Here is a 22,250-nt window from a genome sequence, read left to right as displayed (position 1 = left end):
ATTATATATAAAGTAAAAAATATTAATAAGGGAAAAAACCATAGCATCAAACGGAGAAAAATTAAAAAGCCTTGAATGATTTAAGGTGAACTAAGGTTCATCTGATCTCCCTGTCCTTACTCATAAAGGACATTTTAGGTACATTAAGAGAAATAACAGTGGAGTGGATGTAGCTCAAGTGGTTGAGCTCCTACTTCCCAAATGGGAGGTCCCAGGTTCAGTCCCTGGTGCTTCCTAAAAACAAAAAAGCAAGCAAATAAAAAAAAAAACAACTCAGAGGAGCCGATGTGGCTCAGTGGTTGAGTGAAGGCTTCCTACATACAAGGGTGCAGTTCAATCCCTGGCCCTGGTACCACCAAAAAAAAAAGAGAGAGAGAGAGAGAGAAATAACAATAGAGAAAGAAACTTCTCCTTGGGAAAATATGCAATATCAGCTATCACGGAGGCCCTAATATGCGCAGGTGCATTCTAACTGAATCCTCACAACCACCACAGGCAGTCAGTCACAAACACTATCATCACACCCAACTAGACTCACATTTCTTTGGAAAGTATTGTTAGATTTAATGAAAAGATAAAGTCACTAACATAGTAATGGGACTTCCAGCAATTTTCTGACAAAGTCTCCCATAATATTATTATGGATAAGAAGTTGCCCCCTCAAACTGGCTACTGGCTCCATTACCAAACTGGAAGTGCAATGGCAGGATATGGTTTAAAAGAAGTTCATACTGCAATGTTTCAGAATTTGAGCCCACGAGGGTCTTAACACAAGAATACATCACAACTGCTGGGAAAAAAAACTAATAAAGTTTAGGTGCCAATTGAAAAAGGGACATATCAGATCAGATTTCAGTAAATATTCCTTCATACTCTATTTTGTCCCTTCATTCAACAAATACAGCACATACTATGTACTATGCCATGCTGCAATAAACATCATAAAATAAAGTCCAAAGTCACAGACTCTATCCTTATGACATTTACTGTCTTATTTTGATGAGACCCAGTTCTAGAAAACCGGGTTCAGTTCTAGGTACTGTTTTAAGATGCATACTGACAAAACAGAATGTATCCAGAGGAGAATGGCAAGCAAAATGCTGAGATATTATAAAGTAAGTGGTTGAAATAATTGTTAATGAATAACCTGAGGAAATCAAGGGAATTAAGAGAGATGTCTTCATAAAGATATCTGGAAGGGCATCACAGATTTACCCTGTTTTTGGTTGGTGTACAGGCAATGACACTACAGCACAGAACAGGACCAGAAACCAGAACTGGAGACCTAGTGAGTAAAAAAGCCTCAGCAGAGACTTTCCTTGAGTCATCATAGCTGGGGGCTAATGGACAAGAAAGGTCTAAACCTAGGTAAATGACCATGAGCAAATCACTTCATTTCACTGAGTTGCAGGTTCCTCAGCAGTGCAAAAGGTAGTTGGACTAGATGAGTTCTAACTTGCCTTCAGCTTTGCTATCCCAGAATGCTATAATTCAATTTCATAAATGTGAAAAAATAAAATCTTTTTCTTTTTTCATTTGAGAAAAATTAGAAGTTGACTAATATGCTTTCATTTCAACTATTACAAGTAACACAGTAAAAACTCAGCTTGGCTTCTCCTAGAAACTTCAAAGAGCAATGTTAATCATTTCTGACCTGCTATATATGCTTATTTAGCACCGCAAGAAGAATGGAACTTGAAAGCATTTACCACTGCTTAAACCACACAACAAATACCTTTTGAGGGTGTAATGTAACAGTTTGGTGTTTTCAGTATTTCCCTTTTATGCTGGCTCTTCTTAACGGGAGTCTTTGGTGCAGGCAATACAAAGTGCTCTTCATTCTTTATAGCAGACTTAGGAGTATACACATTTTCCTTGTTCTTTAATTTATTTGCAGATGCTCTGCAAAATCCTGGAGTTAATAATTTAGATTCCAGATCACTTGATTGTGTCGAATGCTTGGCAAACTACGGGGGAAAAAGTTACTAGATAAAACACACTGGAAAAGCCCATTTTTTTACAACATACTTTAATCATTTGCAAATTACCTTGCACCGTTTTTATTAAAATGAAATAATATCAAAAGAAATTATTGACAATATCAGCAAATTTGAGAAATGTATATTCAGCTCTCTTTAGTACATCTTTACTAAATCACTTCAGTGCATTCTATTAACAGGTAATTTTCAACATGTTTCAGGCCAAGGTGTTTCATCAAACATACCCAGATCCTAGATACTATTGAGAACGGCACCTGTAAGTCCCTAAGAATTGTTTCCCACATCTAGATTGCTGTGGCTTACCCCTAAGGCCCCCACTCCACTCTGTTTCCCCAAAACAATAAAGTTTAGTCAGTGTAAAGAACTGCTCTTGAGGAAAGAACATGTTGAAATACTCTTAACAGAAATGCTGGATACAAAAATATTTTTAAGCCCTTTAAATGTTTTGTTTTTTGCTTTGGCATAAAGCTTGGTACATTTAATAGGAATCCAATTAATACTGCTGATTAACAAGGAACAAAGGATTCACAATGACATGCTCTTGACCCAACACCAGTGAAAACTTACGTGTTGAACCACAAGATAGACCTTCAAGGAAGGAGGTACAAGGATGGATCCACAACCTTGCTCTTGACCTTTCCCTCCTGAGGCTATCTGGCTTCTGTATTTATACTTTGATTCAACTCCCTTTGCGGCAGGGTTTTAGGATGATCCTCCTCGAGTGTCTAATATTCAACACTCATGAAACAAAGCAGAAACACCCTGGTTTGCCTCACAGCTCCTAGAGTTTCCAGTGCAAAGGGGATGACCTTCTACTCTATCAGGGTATCAGATAGGCACCTAGGAGACCAGCCAAGTTGTCAGCCTACTCATCTGATCTTGAAATCACACAGATTTACTTTCAAAGAGCATATACTATCTGCAATTCTGGACCTAGCCAGAGGAAATGGCCTAAAAACAACTGCATCTCATCTCTTTTCAGAACCAGTGGAGGACAGTGGCATTAACGGAATATGTCAAACCTAAGCATTCCTCTGGTCTACATAGTCTCGGTTTTATCCATGGCTTAAGCCATCTAAAAGCTGAATAACGTTAATACAGCGGTATTTTCTGAGGTGGCTGGATTAATGGTAAGTATTTTTTCTTCTTTTAAAATTCTTGTATTTTCCAAATTTTCTACCATGAGAATGTGTTCTGATTTGTCCAGTACAAAGAAAACATAGAGCTCAATTACCATAAAGAAGATGATTTTCAGGTCTGTTTTCAATGATTCTGGTGTAATAGATAATAGCTATATCAAATCTTTCCTTGGAGAACTCATTTCCCTTCATTTTCATTAGTCTCCTTACTCTATACACTCAGCACAATTTTGGGTTTTAAATTCTTCAAGCAAATTGCAGTTTTCCATTATAACTTTAGTTACGTGATACTTGTTTTCAGTAAATGCTTAACATAGGCCAATAACTGTCAATTGCCCCTAATTTTTAAGGCAGAATTGCTAAATCACCTGTGTATTTTACCCAATTCAAAGCCTCTTTCATTAACAAGATTTTGTTTTCTATTTTATAACCAATTCTTAATAAGCCACCAATAAAGAATGAATCACTCATAACTTTCTTTGCCAAATCTACAATATCTTCCAACAGCTCAAGATGTTGCAATTCAAACTCATTTCAAAAGTATGAGAATTGCCAGTTTCCGCAAGGGATGCAATCCTGACACCACAGAACTGTGCTGACGTTGAAAGACGTGGCCAGAAAAAGTATACTTTAATGGCATCACAGTAATCACACAGAACAGAAACTGGTTTACTACACCATAGACTGCAGATGTCAAATTCTACATTTTTCTCACTTTGAATATAATCTTTACACTGCTTACCCACCCCAACACAGTAAAGCTGAGTCATGGGAACATAATCACTGGTTATAAATCCAGGAGCACAGACACTATCGTGCATGTAATCCTCTAACAAAACATAATCTGCTATTGTGAAATCTCCCTCATCAAATTCACCCATGGCGCACGATCCAGGGTGGCCTGCAAGCCTTGGACGCAGCAGCCGCCATGGCCGCGGTAGCTGCTGCCAAGAGTGCTTCATGTCAACCTGACTTAAATGTATTTCTGAACTTGCAAAGAAGGGAAATCTTCAAAGGGCAAATCACTTCACTATACATGAAAAACAGGAGCATGATACAGACAAGTAACCAGTGCTGAAACAGTCCCTAAGAGCATTTACCCACCATCTCTAGTAACCTATGGCATAAGTTTTAACAGCTACATAAGCCTTAGGTCTTGGGAAGGTGGTACATGAGATCCAAAACTGGGGGTGGGGGTGAGGGGATGGCTATAACTTAAATGAAAAGGAGAAATAAACAAAAATTCTTCCCTGCAAAGGAAGTAAGCAAGGAAACATGTCTGTCTTGGCATTAGCTCTGGAGGAACAGGGGAAAAAAGTCTCGTTTAGTAATCTGTAAGTAACCATAGGACAGACGTCACTTAAACTGGGGCCTAAATTCATACAGCCTGCATGGTCCTAGAAATGTCAATCCTCAATTTAAGTAAAATCAATTCAGCAGTCCTAAATTGACTGTGCACTAGGAGCCTGGTAATAGCAAACACAAATCCTACATGCAAAAAAACTTTACTCCAAACACAGAGCATAGATATGTTAATGTTTAAAATAATAAAGTACACGGAGAACATGGGAAAAGAATAAGAGACTACCAAAAATTTTCAAATAGATTTTAAAAAGAATAAAAGCCTCTAAAAATAGCAAATGTAATGCTTAAAATGAAAAACTCAGTGGACATATCAAATAGATTAGATACAAATGAAAATAGAATTTGTGAATAGGGAGATAAATATGAAAAAATTATCCAGAAGGCAGCCCTGAGAGAAAAAAAAAAGGGATATATGAAAGAGAACTCATGATAAATGGAGAATGAAATGAGATGATCTAAAATGTCTATTCTAAGTTCCAAAAGTAGATAATAGAGAATAGAAGAACTGTGGCAATTATTCAAGGAATTTCCCAAAATTGGTTGAAGATATGAATCCTCATATATAGGTAGCAAAATGAATCCTAAACAGGATAAAAAAAAGAATTCCACGTCTATACTTACCAGGTTATACAATTCTAGAGGACACTATCCACACAGATACCACACAAGTACTGTATGTTCCTGTAGATGTACAATGCAATGGCCCTGAGAGAAAAACTGCAGAATACTAAAAACCAAGAGAAGATACTAAAAGAAGCCAGGGAGAAAAGGCAGACTATCTAGAAAGTTCAATTAGAATGACACTGATTTCTCAATAGCAACAACAGAAGCAAGAAGAGAATAGAATAATATCTTCAAAATGCTAAGAGGAAAAAAAACTGTTAAATCAGAAATCTATAAACAGGAAGACTGCCTTCAAAAAAAAACAAAAGCAAAACAAAGACAATTTTAGGGAATAAAGAAGAGTTTACCACCACCAAAGGAATTTTTAAAGGATGAACTTCAAGAAAAAGAAAAATGATTTTAGCATGAAGGTTTGAGATATAAGGAGCATTGTAAACAGAAGAAAATGTGAATTTATCTAAATAAATTCAGATAGTATCACATCGCAAAAAGGACTACTTGTGAGATTAAAAATTTACAGATCCAGAAAATTATACTATTATTATATAAAATACCCATTGGAGAAAACTGGGGAGAGGGTAAAGGACCTCTCTTTACTACCTCCACAACTTCCTTTGAATCCATACATATTTCAAAGTAAAAAGGTAAAAAAAAAATAGAGCTAAAATACTGGATGTCAATAAAATCTCATCTAGGAGGGGGTCATCAAAGAGTAAATATTCAAAGGACTTCATATTGTTTAGAAGGAGAGGAAAGATACAGATTAATTATGTATTTGGTTACATTAAATAGCATATTAAAATTTGGAGTAAATATTAAAATAGAAATAAAAACCAAAGGAATTGGGGGAAATTAACATAAAAAAGGGAAAATACAGAAAAAGTGAGACAAATAGAAATCACAAAATAAAATGGCAGAAATAAGATAAACTATTCAGTAATTGCAAATGTTGGTTAAGTTCTCAATTTAAATTCGAATTCAATTCAAAGATTTTCAGTTTGCATACCAAATCTAGCTCCATGTTGTTTTATAAGAAAGATATCTAAAATACAGAGGCATAAAAGCTTGAAAATAAAAATAGGAAAAACTACATGCGAGGCAAATACCAAACAAAAGAAAATTAATATAGCTATGTTATAGCAAGGGGAATAAAAGAGTTCAAGAAGAAAAACATTACTAGTGATAAAGAGGATCACTATAGAATGGTAAAAGATTCAATTCACAGAATAAAAATTCTGAACTTAATATGCTAATATAGCTTTAAATATATATAAAACAAAAATAGAAACACAGGGAGAAAATTATAAACCATCATCATCCAAATTACTATTATACTTTCTCAGTAATTTATGGATCAAGCAGACAAAAAATTAGAACGACCACAGAAGATATGAGCAATCAAATTTAATACAATTGATCTAACATACAGGTAAGTTCAGAAATCTACAAAATAGAAATAAAGACACATTACATAACTTCAACAATGTCAAAAGTTGGTTCTTTAAAACTAATAAAATTGACAAAACTCTGGAAAAGCTGACCAGAAATTAAAAGGGCTGCAGGGAGCCAGTATAGCTCAGTGGTTGAGCGCTGGCTTCCCACATACGAGGTCCCAGGTTCAAACCCTGGCTGCTTGAAAAAAAAAAAAAAAGATAAAAGGGCTGCAAATACACATATAAGCATTAGAAATGGGGACCATTAGCCACATATATTATAGCTATTAACAAAATCAGAATATCTTCCTATTAACTTTATGCCAATGCATTTACAAACTTAAAAGAAATGCACACTAAAAAAAGAAAACTCACCAAAAATACAAGAAATAGAAATAATAAAAAGTTCTCAAAGCACAAAAGGAGTTTTAAAGTTTCTCATGGAAAGTGGAAGTGGCTCATCTACCATATGGGAGGACCAGGGTTAGATCCCCGGGACCTCCTGGTAAAAGCGTGCCCGAGCTGCAAGCTAGGCCCACACGGCAAGCAATGCAGCAAGGTGATGACACAACAAAAGAGAGATGTAGGGGAGAGTCAAGGAGAGAAGCAACAGAAACTAGGAACTGAGGTGGCGCAAATGACAGGGAACCTTTCTCCCACATCAGAGGTCCCTGGGATGGAATCCCAGTGAAGCCTAGAGGAGAAAATGAGAAGACACAAAAAGTGACACAGATCATCACATAATGAATGGACACAGACAGCAAAGCAGCAGGGTGGAGGAGAAGGGGAAGGAAAAAAAGTTTCTCACAAATCATTCCAGGTCTCCTAGTTATATAAATAAGTTCTATTCAGGGTACACATAATTAACGGCTCTTAAAAATCATTCCAGGGAAACGGACTTTGGCCCAGTGGTTAGGGCGTCCGTCTACCACATGGGAGGCCCGCGGTTCAAGCCCTGGGCCTCCTTGACCCGTGTGGAGCTGGCCCATGCGCAGTGCTGATGCGCGCAAGGAGTGCCCTGCCACGCAAGGGTGTCCCCCGCGTGGGGCAGCCCCACGCGCAAGGAGTGCGCCCGTGAGGAAAAGCTGCCCAGCGTGAAAAGAAAGAGCAGCCTGCCCAGGAATGGCGCCGCCCACACTTCCCGTGCCGCTGACGACAACAGAAGCAGACAAAGAAACAAGATGCAGCAAATGGACACCAAGAACAGACAACCAGGGGAGGGGGGGAAATTAAATAAATAAATAAATCTTAAAAAAAAAAAAAAAAAAAAATCATTCCAGACAATAAAAAAGAGAGAACACTTTCCAATTCATTTTATAAAACGAGTATAATCTTAATACCAAAATCAGACAAGATTAATATAAAAAAGAAAAATTAGAGGCCTATTTCACTTAAGAACATAGAAACAAAAATCCTAAACAAAATATTAGCAAATTAAATCCAACAATGTGGAAAAAAAAGATAATACTATGACTGCCTACTAAAAATTTTTTTAATTAAAAAAAGATACTACATCATGGCCAAATTGAGTTTATCTAAATGCAAGATTGGTTTAATAGAAAACCTATTAATAAAATATAGCACATATACTATAATAAAGGAATAAACCAGATAATCAGCTCAATAGATACATTTATCTAATGATTTTTCTGCAATTGCCATTCATGTTTTTAAAAACAAACTAGCAATTCTTAGCAAACCAAGTCTCGGTGGAAAACCTCTTAACCTGAAAATTACAGAGACTGGGGTGGTGGGGAGGGGGTGGGGAAAGAACATCACATTTAGTGAAAATATTAGAAGCATATTTTACAATTGGGAGTAACAGAAAAATGCTTAATATAAAGCACTGCCAGGACTAGTAAATCAATTTAATATGTATATGTCAGTACCAGACAGCGTAATTTTTAGAAATCTGCCATTTTCAACAGCATCAAAATAAAAGTACCTAGGAATAAATTAAACAAAAGATAGGAAAGACCATTTGGAAGAATTTATAAACTTTCTATTGAAAGTAATTAGCTTAAAAAGACCTAATAGGGAAGTGGATGTGGCCCGATGGATAGGGCGTCTGCCTACCACACGGGAGGTCCAAGGTTCAAACCCCAGGCCTCCTTGACCCGTGTGGAGCTGGCCCATGTGCAGTGATGATGCCTGCAAGGAGTGTCGTGCCATGCAGGGGTGTCCCCTGCATAGGGGAACCCCACACGCAAGGAGTGTGCCCCATAAGGAGAGCCACCCAGCGTGAAAGAAAGTGCAGGCTGCCCAAGAGTGGCGCCGCACACACGGAGAGCTGACACAACAAGATGATGCAACAAAAAGAAACACAAATTCCCGGTGCCACTGATAAGGATAGAAGTAGTCACAGAAGAACACACAGCAAATAGACAGAGAGAGCAGACAACTGGGGAGTGGGGGAAAGAGGAAAGAAATAAATCTTAAAAAAAAAAAAGACCTAATAAATACAGAGGTGTACTCTGATTATGGATAGGAAGATTTATAGTGTATAAATTTCCATTTTTCACAAATTGAGCCTTAAATTTAATATATTTCCAATTTTTGAGTGTATGTGAAGCTTGTATATATATGAAAATGAGAAGGGCCAAAATACCCAAGACATTCCTACAATAATAAGATGAGAGGAAATTGTCCAGTGAGATATAAAAAGTATTATAATGTGACAGAAATTAAGATGTGTGGTATTGGTACAAATAAACTAGTGGAACTAAACAGAACAGAGTCACACTTGTAGGAAACATGATATATGATAGAGGTGACACTGTGAATCAATGGGGAAGGAATGGATATTTCAACAAATGGTGCTAGTACAATTGGTTATATGAGGGAAAAAATGGTTCTCTACTTCATGCCATATAGAATTTTTTTTAGGAGTTACTAGAAATTGAACTCAGGACCTCACATATGGAAAGTAGGTGCTTAACCACTCGAGCTACATCTGCTCCCTACCATATAGAATGAAACACCATTAGATTAAAAATTTTAAAGTGAAAAGAAAGCTTTAAAACTTTTAGAAGCAAATACATGCAAATACATTTAAAGCTCTGGGACAAGGAAAGATTTCTTTAAAACAACGCAAAAATTACAAACCACAAAGGAAAAGACTGACAACTTCTGCATTAAACTTAATGACTTCTGTCATTTAAAGTAAAAGAAAAGTCACAAACTCAGACAGTACATTTTCAAAACATAACCAAAAAAAGATTAGAATCGAGATTATATTAAGGGGGGAAGCGGACTTGGCCCAATGGATAGGGTGTCCGCCTACCACATGGGAGGTCCGCGGTTCAAACCCTGGGCCTGCTTGACCTGTGTGGAGTTGGCCCACGTGCAGTGCTGATGCATGCAAGGAGTGCCGTGCCACGCAGGGGTGTTCCCCGTGTAGGGGAGCCTCACACACAAGGAGTGCGCCCCGTAAGGAGTGCCGCCCAGCGCAAAAGAAAGTTCATCCTGCCCAAGAATGGCGCCGCACACGCGGAGAGCTGACACAGCAAGATGACACAACAGAAAGAAACAGATTTCCATGCCACTAACAACAGAATCAGACAAAGAACACACAGCAAATGGACACAGAGAACAGACAACTGGGGGGTGGGGGAGAGAGAAATAAATAAAAATAAATCTTAAAAAAAAAAGATTATATTAAGGGAAGCAGACTTGGCCCAATGGATAGGGCGTCCGCCTACCACATGAGAGGTCCAGGTTCAAACCCCGAACCTCCTTGACCCGTGTGGGGCTGGCCCACGTGCAGTGCTGATGCGTGCAAGGAGTGCCGTGTCACGCAGGAGTGTCCCCCGCGTAGGGGAGCCCCATGTGCAAGAAGTGCGTCCCTAAGGAGAGCCGCCCTGCGGGAAAGAAAGTGCAGCCTGCCCAGGAACAGCACCGCACACACAGAGAGGTGACACAACAAGAGGACACAACAAAAAGAAACACAGATTCCCAGTGCCGCTGATAAGGATACAAGCGGTCAAAGAAGAACACACAGCGAATGGACACAGAGAACAGACAACTGGGGCGGGAACAGGGAGAGAGAGAGGGAAAAAAAAGATTATATTAAGATGTGTGTGAGAAAGGACAAATATGGGAACTCTGGACATCCTGCATGATTTTTCTGTAAACAAACAACTCCTTTAAAAATTAAAAATAGGGGCGGACTTTGGCCCAGTGGTTAGGGCGTCCGTCTACCACATGGGAGGTCCGCGGTTCAAATCCCGGGCCTCCTTGACCCATGTGGAGCTGGCCATGTGCAGCGCTGATGCGCGCGGGGAGTGCCGTGCCACGCAGGGGTGTCCCCCGCGTGGGGGAGCCCCACGCGCAAGGAGTGCGCCCGTGAGGAGAGCCGCCCAGCGCGAAAAGAAAGAGCAGCCTGCCCAGGAATGGCGCCGCCCACACTTCCCGTGCCGCTGACGACAGCAGAAGCGGACAAAGAAACAAGACTCAGCGAATAGACAATGGATAGGGTGTCCGCCTACCACATGGGAGGTCCGCGGTTCAAACCCTGGGCCTGCTTGACCTGTGTGGAGTTGGCCCACGTGCAGTGCTGATGCATGCAAGGAGTGCCGTGCCACGCAGGGGTGTTCCCCGTGTAGGGGAGCCTCACGCACAAGGAGTGCGCCCCGTAAGGAGTGCCGCCCAGCGCAAAAGAAAGTTCATCCTGCCCAAGAATGAGCGGAGAACAGACAACCAGGGGAGGGGGGGAAATTAAATAAATAAATAAATCTTTAAAAAAAAAAATTAAAAACAACACTTATTTGATACACAAAAAAGAAATAATCCAATCAAAATGGGCAAAGGACATGAAAAAAATCATGTATTAAATAGGAAACACTACTGGCCAATCAATAAATGGAAAGATGCATAAATAATCAGAAAAGCACAAACTACAACAAATAGCAGCAACAACAAACCCTTGGTGAAGAAAGTGAATCTGATTTCCAGACTTGTCACATTATATTATTTAAATGTCCATTTTTTAAACAAAAAATTGATGAGATATAGACATGCAAAAAATACCGAGAAAGTATGGTCCAAACACAGGAAAAAAGCAACCAATAAAAATGGTCCCTTAGATTCCACAACTGTATAAGGTGCTAGTGGAGGAGTGATGTATGGGAATTATGTACATTATGCATGACTGTTTCGTAAACTCACAATCTCTCTAATTAAAAAATATATATTTAAAAATACAAGAATAAGAAGATTCATGAATTATATAACAAATGTATGATACAAATTCAAGGTGGTAATAATAAGGTAGCATATGAGAAAATTACACTTAATGTAAATAATGCATGATAGAAGTATTTTAATTTTCCATCAACTATAACAAAGGCAACTACTGTTAAAGAATAGTACAGGGAAGCGGACGTGGCTCAACTGGTAGAGAATCCGCCTACCATATGGGAGGGTCCAGGGTTCGAGACCCAGGGCCTCCTGACCCATGTGGTGAGCTGGTCCATGTGCAGAGCTGCCACGCACAAGGAGTGCTGTGCCATGCAGGGGTGCCCCCACGTGGGGGTGCCCCACGCACAAGGAGTATGCCCTGCAAGAGAGCCGCCCTACACGAAAAAAGTGCAGACTACCGAGTAATGGCACTGCACACACAGAGAGATGACGCAGCAAGATGACACAACAAGCAGCGGACTTAGCCCAGTGGTTAGGGCGTCCAACTACCACATGGGAGGTCCACGGTTCAAACCCCGGGCCTCCTTGACCCGTGTGGAGCTGGCCCACGTGCAGTGCTGATGCGCGCATGGAGTGCCATGCCACGCAGGGGTATCCCCTGCATAGGGGAGCCCCATGCACAAGGCGTGCGCCCCGTAAGGAGAGCCGCCCAGCGCAAAAGAAAAAGTGCAGCCTGCCCAGGAATGGTGCCGCACACACGGAGTGCTGACACAACAAGATGACGCAACAAGAAGAAACACAGATTCCCATGCCACTGACAACAACAGAAGCAGACAAAGAAGATGCAGCAAACAGACACAGAGAACAGACAACCAGGGTGAGGGGGAGAGAAATAAACAAATAAATAAATCTTTAAAAAAAAAAAAGATGACACAACAAAAAAGAGACACAGTTTTCTGGTGCCACCAAGGGTGCAAGCAGATACAGAACATACAGCGAAAGGACAAAGAGAGCAGACAACAGGGGATAGGAGAGAGAAATAAATTTTAAAAAATAAATCTTTAAAAACAAAAAAAGAATAGTACAATTATTTTTTTAAAGTGTTGTCATTAATTGTAATGAATGTTCCACACCAATGAAATGTGTTGGTGATGGTATAGAATATAGGAATTCTGTATTTTATGCACAAATGTTTTGTAAACTCATCTCTAATTTAAAAGAAAAAGGCATCCCTCACCCCATTCTTAACAAAACAAAACAAATCAAAAAAGCCTTGGAACTGCACAATGCCAACAGTGAACTTTAAGGTAAATCATGGACAATAGTTAATAGTACAATTATAAAAACTTGCTTTCATAATTGTAACAAATATACCACACCAATGCAAGATGCTAATAATAGGGTGATACAAGGGAATTTTGTATTCTATGCATGATTGTTCTGTAAATCCTAACTGCTCTAATAGAAAAAGACTAGTCAGAGAAGAAAAAAAAAAAGTCCCTTAGGGAGCCCAAATGTTGGACTTGCCAGACAGAGATTTTAAGTCAGTTATTTTAAATATGTGCAAAGAACTAAAAGAAATCAGGTCTGCAGAACTAAAGGAAAGCATGATGTCTCACAAAGTAGAAAGTATAGTAAAGAAACAAAGTATTAATATTTAAAAGAATCAAATAGAAAATCTGGAGTTCAAAAGCACTATAATTGAAACAAAAAAAAAAATCCACTAGGGACATCTAATAGCATTTCCAGCACTAGAAGAAATAGTCAACAAACTTGGAAATATGCCAACTGATATTATCCAGTCAGAAGAACAGAAAGAAAAAATAATGAAGGAAAATAAAGGCCCTCGGAAAAATGTGATATATCGAAATACCAATATACAGATAATGGGAATCCCAGAAGTAAAGGAGAGAAAGGAGGAAAAAGACTATTTAAGAAGTAATGGGGGAACTTCCAGGTTGATAGTAGACTAGAAAGACACTGGACTTTCTTCTCTCCAAGAAAAATAGCTGGAGGACAGGCAAAAATGGCCTGGAACATTTAAAAGAAAATAAAGAAGAAGAAGAAAAAAAAAATGGCCTGGAAAAAAAATCTTCTAAGGTTTAGCATACCAGGGGAAGGGTGGACAATGTCAAGAAGAAAGAGGGGCAAAGGAGAAGAATCGCAACAGCAAAACAGTAAATTAAAAGAAACTGCTGCGACAGCCAGCATCCACCCCTGCCCTATAGACACGTCTGAATTCTCAGGCCAAGCGGCCAGCAGCTATAGACAAAGGGAGCCCCAGTGATCCACCTCCCCAGGAAAGGGGAGCAAGAAAGACACGGGCTACGGCTGACTTAGCTTTTGACCTACAAATTTGGTCTGCTGTGTCCCACAAGCCCTTCCAGGCTGGGTTGGGTCACACCATTGTTTGCCTTCAGAACCAGCAAGGGACTAAAGAGATCTGACCTTCTCAATCGCCCTCTCTACTGACCTGGACTGGTTGTTGAAGATGTAGAGGGGAGTGGAATTATTCCCTACACAGGAAAAGGGAGGAGGCTGCCAGCAAAGTTTGGAGAACTGCCTCTGAAAAAGTCTGAATTAAAAGGTCACAGCTTCCAGGCAGGGTCCTCTATCACATTGATCTGGTCTGTGTTACAGCAAACACAGTCCAACCAGGCTTTGAACTCAGAGGGCTGCCGAAGAGTGCCAGCTGCGGGCAGAACAAGGAAGTACATATAAAGAAATTAAATGTATACAAGAGAGTCTTTTTACAGTCTTTACAGCCTCCCTCACCAAGGCACTTGGAATGAGGTCTGCAACCCATTACTGGGTCCAGGGCCCAGATTTGAGCAACTAACAGGGACAATCCTAAAGACCCAGATCAGATTAAACCAAGAATCAAAGAACCAAAGTAACACACAGCATCCTGCCAATAAATTCCTATGAAACAGAGAGAACTTGAATTTCTGAGCAAACTAATCACCCTAATCAGATGACTAGACATCAGCAAAAAATTACAAGCCATACTAAGAAAATGAAAGAAAGAGCCCAAGCAAAGGAATCTATCAAAGTGCCAGGAGACACGGGATTTGAGAAAAGTCAATGAGATGCACACAAATTTCCAAAATCAAATTAATGAGTTGAAAGACAATATGGCTAAAGAGATAAAGGGCATTAAGAAGAAAGTGAGTGAACACAAAGAAGAATTCAAAAACCTGAATAGAAAAGTAAAAGAGCTCATGAGAGTGAAATACATGATAGGTGCACTTAAAAACACATTAGAGGCATTAACAGCAGACTTGATATGAAAGAAGAAAGAAAAAGTGAAACTGAAGACAGAAGCTGAATTGAGAGAGCACACAGGGAGAAAAGAATATAAACAATTGAGCAGGGTCTCAGAGAGGTGAATGATAACACAAAGTGCAACAACATGTGTCATGGGAGTTCCAGAAGGAGAAGAGAAGGGAAAAGGGAAGAAAGTGTATCTGAGGAAATAATAGCTGAAAATTTCCCAACTCTCATGAAACAAATGAACTTACATGTCCAGGAAGTACAGCGTATCCCAATCAGAATAAATCTAAATACCCCTACTCCAAGACACATTCTATCCAGAGTGTCAAACATCAAGAAGTAATGGATTAAGGGGACTTCAGGGAAGGTGGTGGATTAGAAAGACATAGGACTCGCTTCTCTCCCAGAAAAATAGCTAGAGGACAAGCAGAAATGGCCTGGGGAGATGGGGGGCGGGGGGGGGGAATGTTCTAGGGTTTAGGACACCAGAGGAAGGCTGGACACCACCCACCACCCAGAAGGAGAGAGGAGGACAGGAAAAAAATATTGATGGAAAGACTGAGGGGAAGCTGCAGCCACCGGCGCCCTTCCCCTAATACTCCATGCAAACAGCTTTGAATTCTCTGGCCTCTGGCCAGCAGCCACAGGGATCCACCACCCCAGGAATGGGAGAAAGAGGGATGCAGTCTAAGGTTGACTGAGGTTTTAGCCCACATATTTAGTCTGTTATTTCCCACAAGCACTTCCAGGCCGGATGGGGCTTCATTACTCTTTGCCTTGGAAGTCAGCATGGGACTAAAGAGATCCAACCTTCTCAATCACTCTCCCTACTAACCAGAACTGGTTGTTGAGGATGCAGAGGTGAGTGGAATTGTTTCCTACCCAGGAAAAGGGAGTGGGCTGCCAGCAAAGGTTGGAGAACTCCCTCCGAGAAAGACTGATTTGCAAGGCTCTGAATAGTCTAGAGGTAGTACCCTCTGCCACACTGTTGCTTTTGGCATGGCAGTGAACACACTACAACCATGTTTTGAACTGAGGAGGCTGCCAAAGAGGGCCAGCTGCTGGCAGATCAAGGAAGTGTGTGTGAGGAAATTAAAAGTAAATAAGAGACTTTTTCTGACCCTAACAGTCTCCCTCCCCAAGATCCTTGGAAATGGGTCTGCAACCCATTACTGGGTCCATGGCCCAGATTTGAGCAGTCAAACAGTGGCACTCTAAAAGCTCTAGAACAGCTGAAACAAGTAACATGCCTCCTGCCTCTAAATCCCTACAAAAGAGAGAGAAATTGAGCATCAAAGAAAACTCAGCAGCAACATCAGATGCCTAGACATCAGCAAAAAATTACAAGCCATAATAAGAAAATGGAAGAAACGGCCCAAAGAAATATATCAAAGTCCCAGATGAGACACAGGTTTTGAGACAACTAATCCATGAGGTAAATACAAATCTCCAAAATCAAATCAATGAGTTGAAAGACAATATGGCTAAAGTGATGAGGTATCAAGAAGATATTGGCGGCGGACTTGGCCCAGTGGTTAGGGCGTCCGTCTACCACATGGGAGGTCCACGGTTCAAACCCCGGGCCTCCTTGACCCACGTGGAGCTGGCCCACGTGCAGTGCTGATGTGTGCACCGAGTGCCATGCCATGCAAGGTTGTCCCCTGTAGGGGAGCCCCACCACGCGCAGGGAGTGCGCCCCATAAGGAGAGCCACCCAGCGTGAAATAAAGTGCAGCCTGCCCAGGAATGGTGCCGCACACACCGAGAGCTGACACCACAAGATGACGCAACAAAAAGAAATACAGATTCCTGTGCCACTGGCAACAACAGAAGCGAACAAAGAAGACACAGCAAATAGAGAACAGACAACCGGGATGGGGGGGCGGGGAGGAGGGAAGAGAAATAATAAATAAATAAATCTTTAAAAAAAAAAAAAAAGAAGATATTGCACAAGTACAAAGTAGAATTTGGAAATCTGAATAAAAAAATAATGGGAGCTTATGGGATTAAAGAAACAATAGGTGAGATAAAAACCACATTGGAGGTATAAACAGCAGACTCAGTATGATAGAAGAAAGAATAAGTATGTAGAAGACAGAACAGCTGAAATTAAAGACAGAGAAAAACATAGAAAGAATGGGAAAATTTGAGCAGGGGCTCAGGGAGTTGAATGATAACACAAAGTGGAACAACATAAGTCATGGGAGTTCCAAAAGGAGAAGAGAAGGGAAAAGAGGCAAAAAGAATATCTGAGAAAATAGTGACTGAAAATTTCCCAACTTTCATGAGAGAACAGTCCAAGAAGTGCAGCATATTCTAATCAGAATAAATCTGAATAGACATACTCCAGGACACATACTACTCAGAAAGTTAAATGTCAAAGATAAAGAGAAAATTCTGAGAGCAGCAAGGGAGAAGTAAACCATCAAATACAAGGGACACCCAGTAAGACTTAGTGCAAATTTCTCAACAGAAACCATGGAGGTGAGAAGACTGTGGTATGATACAATTAGGATACTAAAAGAGGAAAACTGTTGGCTGAGAATTCTTTACCCAGAAAAATTATCCTTCAGATATGAAGGTGAGTTTAAATATACACAAATAAACACAAACTAAGAGACTTCGTAAAAAAGAATCCACATTTGGAGGAAATATTAAAGGGAACCTTAGAGCCTGAATGAAAAAGACAGGAAACAGAGGCTTGGAGGAGAGTGTAGAGAGCAAGATAGAAGAAAGGATAACCCAAAGAGTAAAAAGACAGAAATAAGATATGACATATGGGCGGTGGACTTGGCCCAGTGGTTAGGGCATCCGTCTACCACATGGGAGGTCCATGGTTCAAACCCCAGGCCTCCTTGACCCATGTGGAGTTGGCCCATGTGCAGTGCTGATGCGCGCAAGGAGTGCCATGCCACGCAGGGGGTGTCCCCGTGTAGCGTAGCCCTACACACAAGGAGTGCATCCCATAATGAGAGCCGCCCAGCGCGAAAGAAAGTGCAGCCTGCCCAGGAATGGTGTCGCACACACGGAGAGCTGACACAACAAGATGATGCAGCAAAAAGAAACACAGATCCCTGTGCCGTTGACAACAACAGAAGCAGACAAAGACGACGCAGCAAATAGACACAGAGAACAGACAACGGGGCGGGGAGGGGATAGAAATAAATAAATCTAAAAAAAAAAAAAGGACCTTCTTAAAAAAAAGATATGACATGAAAAACAAAATAAAATGGTGTAGGGAAACGGACTTTGGCCCAGTGGTTAGGGCGTCCGTCTACCATATGGGAGGTCCGCGGTTCAAACCCAGGGCCTCCTTGACCCATGTGGAGCTGGCCATGCGCAGCGCTGATGCGCGCAAGGAGTGCCGTGCCACGCAAGGGTGTCCCCCGCGTGGGGGAGCCCCCACGCGCAAGGAGTGCGCCCGTGAGGAGAGCCGCCCAGCATGAAAAAGAAAGAGCAGCCTGCCCAGGAATGGTGCCGCCCACACTTCCCATGCCGCTGACGACAACAGAAGCGGACAAAGAAACAAGACGCAGCAAATAGACACCAAGAACAGACAACCGGGGGGGGGGGATTAAATAAATAAATAAATCCTTAAAAATAAATAGATAAATAAAAAAATAAAATGGTGTAAGTAAATAATGCATTTACAGTAATGTCATAGAATGTGAATGGATTAACTCCCCAATCAAAAGATATAGGCTGACAGAATGGAAAAAAACATGAACCATCCATATGCTGCCTACAATAGACTTACCTTAGACCCAAGGACACAAACCGGCTGAAAACGAAAGGTTGAAAAAAGATACTCCATGCAAACAATAACCAAAAAAGAGCAGGGGTATCTATACTAATATCACACAAAACAGAGTTTAAATTCAAAAATGTTAGAAGAGATACAGAAGGCCATTATATAATAATAAAAGGGACCATCCACCAGGAAGATATAACAGTCATAAATACCTATGCACCTAATCAGAATGCCCCAAAATACAAGAGGCAAACTCAGGCAAAACTGAAGGGAGAAACAGACATCTCTACAATAATAGTTGGAGACTTCAATACACCACCCATTATCATTAGATAGAATAATTAGACAGAAGATCAACAAGGAAATCGAGAACTTGAACAATATAATAAACAAGTCAGACCCAGCAGACATTATACAGAGCATTGCATCCTAAATCAGCAGGTTAAAATTTCTTCTCAAGTGCTCATGGATCTTTCTCCAGGAGAGACCACATGTTGGCTCACAAAGCAGGTCTCAATAAATATAAAAAGACTGAAATTATACAAGCACCTTCTCAGATAATAATAATGGAATGAAACTAGAAATCAATAATAGATGGGAAAAAGGAAAGAAACTTTGCAAATCTGTGGAGGCTAAACACACTCCTAAACAATCAGTGGGTCAAAGACAATATTGTAAGGGAAATCAGTAAATATATTGAGGCAAATGAAAACAAGATCACAACATATCAAAACTTATGGGATACAGCAAAGACAGCTCTGAGAGGGAAATTTATAACCCTAAATGCCTATATTAAAAAAGAAAAACAAAGAGCTAAAATCAAAGATCTAACTGAACAAGTGGAGAAACTAGAAAATGAATGTCAAACCATTACCAAAGCAAGCAGCAGGAAAGAAATAATAAAGATTAGAGGGAAGCAGATATGGCTCAAGCTGTTGGGTGCCCACCTACTACATGGGAGGTCCCAGGTTCGGATACCAGTACCTCCTAAAAAAGACAAGCAAGACAGTGAGCTGACATGACGGGCTGGTGCAGCAAGCTGACACAACAAGATGACACAATGAAATGCTGCAACAAGAGACACAACAAGGATACACAATTAGAGACACAAGCAGAGAGCGGAGGTGTTTAAAGCCATTGGATGTCTTCCTCCAACATGAGCGGACAGCAAGCATAAACGAGGGGGAGCGGGAGAAATAAATACATCTTTAAAAAATAATAAATGAAAATTAGAACAGAAAAAAAATGATAAAGAACAAAAAAAAAATAGAGAAAAATCAACAAACCCAAAAGCTGGTTTTTTGAGAAAAGCAATATAATTGACAAACCTGTAGCAAGACTAACAAAGAAAAAGAGAAGATGCAAATAAATTAAATCAGAAATGAAAAAAAAAAGGATCATAAGAGAATAATATGAGAAATTGCATGCCAACAAACTAAATAAAGTAGATGAAATGGACAAATTCCTAGGAAAGCAAAAACAAATTACATTGACTCTACAAGAAATACAAGAACTTAAAGCAATTACATTTAAAGAGATTGAAACTGTCATAAAAAATATCCCAACAAAGAAAAGTCCATGACCAGACAGCTTCACAGGTGAATTCTACCAAGTATTTTGAAAAGAATTAATAGCAATCCTGTCTTCATTCTATTGAAAAATTGAAGATGAGGGAAAATTAACCAATACATTTTATGAAGCCAGTATCACCCTAATACTGAAGCCAGATAAAGATAATACAAGGAAAGAAAATTACACACCAATCTCTCCAAAAAACATTGATGCAAAAATCGTTAACAAAACACTGGCAAATAGAATTCAACAGCATATCAAAAGAATTACACACCATGACCAAGGGGGATTTATTATTGGTATTCAATGGTGGTTCAACATAAGAAAGTCAAATAACATAGTATACCACACTAACAAATTGAAGGGAAAAAAACACATGAACATCTCAATCAATGCACAAAAAGTATTCGACAAAATCCAAAATTCTACCTTGACAAAAACACTTTGAAGGCTAGGAATAGAAGAAAAGTTCCTCAGTATGACAAAGGGCATATATGGAAAACCCACAGCCTACATTGTACTCAACAGGAAAAGGCTGAAAGTTTTCTATCTAAGATCAAGAACAAGAGAAGGATGCCCACTGCCACCACTGTTATTCAATACTGTGCTAGACGTTCTAGCTAGAGCAACTGAACAAGAAAAATAAATAAAAGGCATCCAAATAGGAGGAGGAAATAAAACTCTATTACCAGCTGACATGACCCTATATTTAGAAAATTCTGAAATGTCTACAACAAAGCTACTTGAGCTAATAAATGTGTTAGACAAATTGGCAGGATACAAGGTCAACATGCAAAAATCAGAAGCATTCTATACCCTAGTACTGAACAATCTGAGGAGGAAATAAGGGGAAAATTCCATTTCCAATAGCAACAAAAAGATTCAAATACCTAGGAATCAATTTAACCAAAGAAGTACAGGACCTATATGCAGAAAACTAAAAAACAATGCTGAAAGAAATCAATGAAGACCTAAACAAATGAAAAGAAATTCCGTGTTCACTGGAAGACAAAATATCATGAAAATGTCAATCCTATCCAAACTGATTTATAGATTCAATGCAATACCAATCAAAATTCCAACAGCCTACTTTATAGAAATAGAAAAGGCAATTGCCTAGTTTATTTGGTAGGAAAACTACACCCAAATAGCCAAAAGCATTCTAAAACACAAGAACAATGTGGGAGGAATTTCACTACTTGACCTTGAAATATACTACTAAGTGGTCAAAACAGCATGGTATTGGCATAAATTGGGGAAGAAGATGTTGCTCAAGAGGTTGAGCTCCCATCTACCACAAGGAAGGTCCCAGGTTTGGTTTCTGGTGCCTCCTAGAGAAGATGAGCAAGACAGTGAGCTGGCAGGACAGGCTGGTGCAACAAAATGACGCAACAAGGAGATATAAAGAGGAAAGACAATGAGAGACACAACAAAGCAGGGAGTGGAGGTGGTTTAAGTGACTGAGTGCCTCCCTCCCACATGGGAGGTCCCAGGTTCAGTTCCTGGTGACTCCTAAAAGGAAGACAAGACAAGCACATGGTAAGCACAAACAATGAGGGTAGGTGGGGGAAATAAATAAATCTTAAAAAAAAAAAAAAAAAAAAAGACACATCAATCAGTGGAATAGAATTGAGTCCAGAAATAACCCTCTCCTCTATAGCCAGCTGGTTTTTGACAAACCTACCAAAGCCATGTTATAGGACAAGACAGTCTTTTCAACAAATGGTGCTGGGAGAACTGGATATCCATAATCAAGAGAGTGAAAGAGGATTCCTGTTTTAGTCCCTATATAAGAATCAACTCAAAATGGATCAAAGCCCTAAATATAAAAGCCAGGACTAATGTGGTCCCAGGTTCAACCCCTGGTATCTCCTTGGAAAAAAAAAAAAAAAAGCCAGGATCATAAAACTACTAAAAGAAAATATTCAGAAACATCTTTAAGATTTTGTAGTAGG

The 22,250-nt window shown here is 39.9% G+C and overlaps 1 protein-coding gene across 3 annotated transcripts in view; it reads right to left on the bottom strand.

Moving 5' to 3' along the window:
- Positions 1–22,250, bottom strand: part of MELK (maternal embryonic leucine zipper kinase) — a 143,259-nt gene that overhangs the window by 7,086 nt on the left and 113,923 nt on the right. For all 3 annotated transcript variants that reach the window (XM_004457268.5, XM_004457270.5, XM_004457269.5), the window contains one exon: positions 1,736–1,967. In XM_004457268.5, the coding sequence (XP_004457325.1) occupies positions 1,736–1,967 (232 nt within the window). The remainder of the gene's footprint in view (positions 1–1,735; positions 1,968–22,250) is intronic.

Source organism: Dasypus novemcinctus, chromosome 8, assembly GCF_030445035.2.
Source record: "Dasypus novemcinctus isolate mDasNov1 chromosome 8, mDasNov1.1.hap2, whole genome shotgun sequence".
In the NCBI taxonomy this organism is placed as follows: domain Eukaryota; kingdom Metazoa; phylum Chordata; class Mammalia; order Cingulata; family Dasypodidae; genus Dasypus; species Dasypus novemcinctus.
This window is presented reverse-complemented; position numbering and strand designations above follow the sequence as displayed.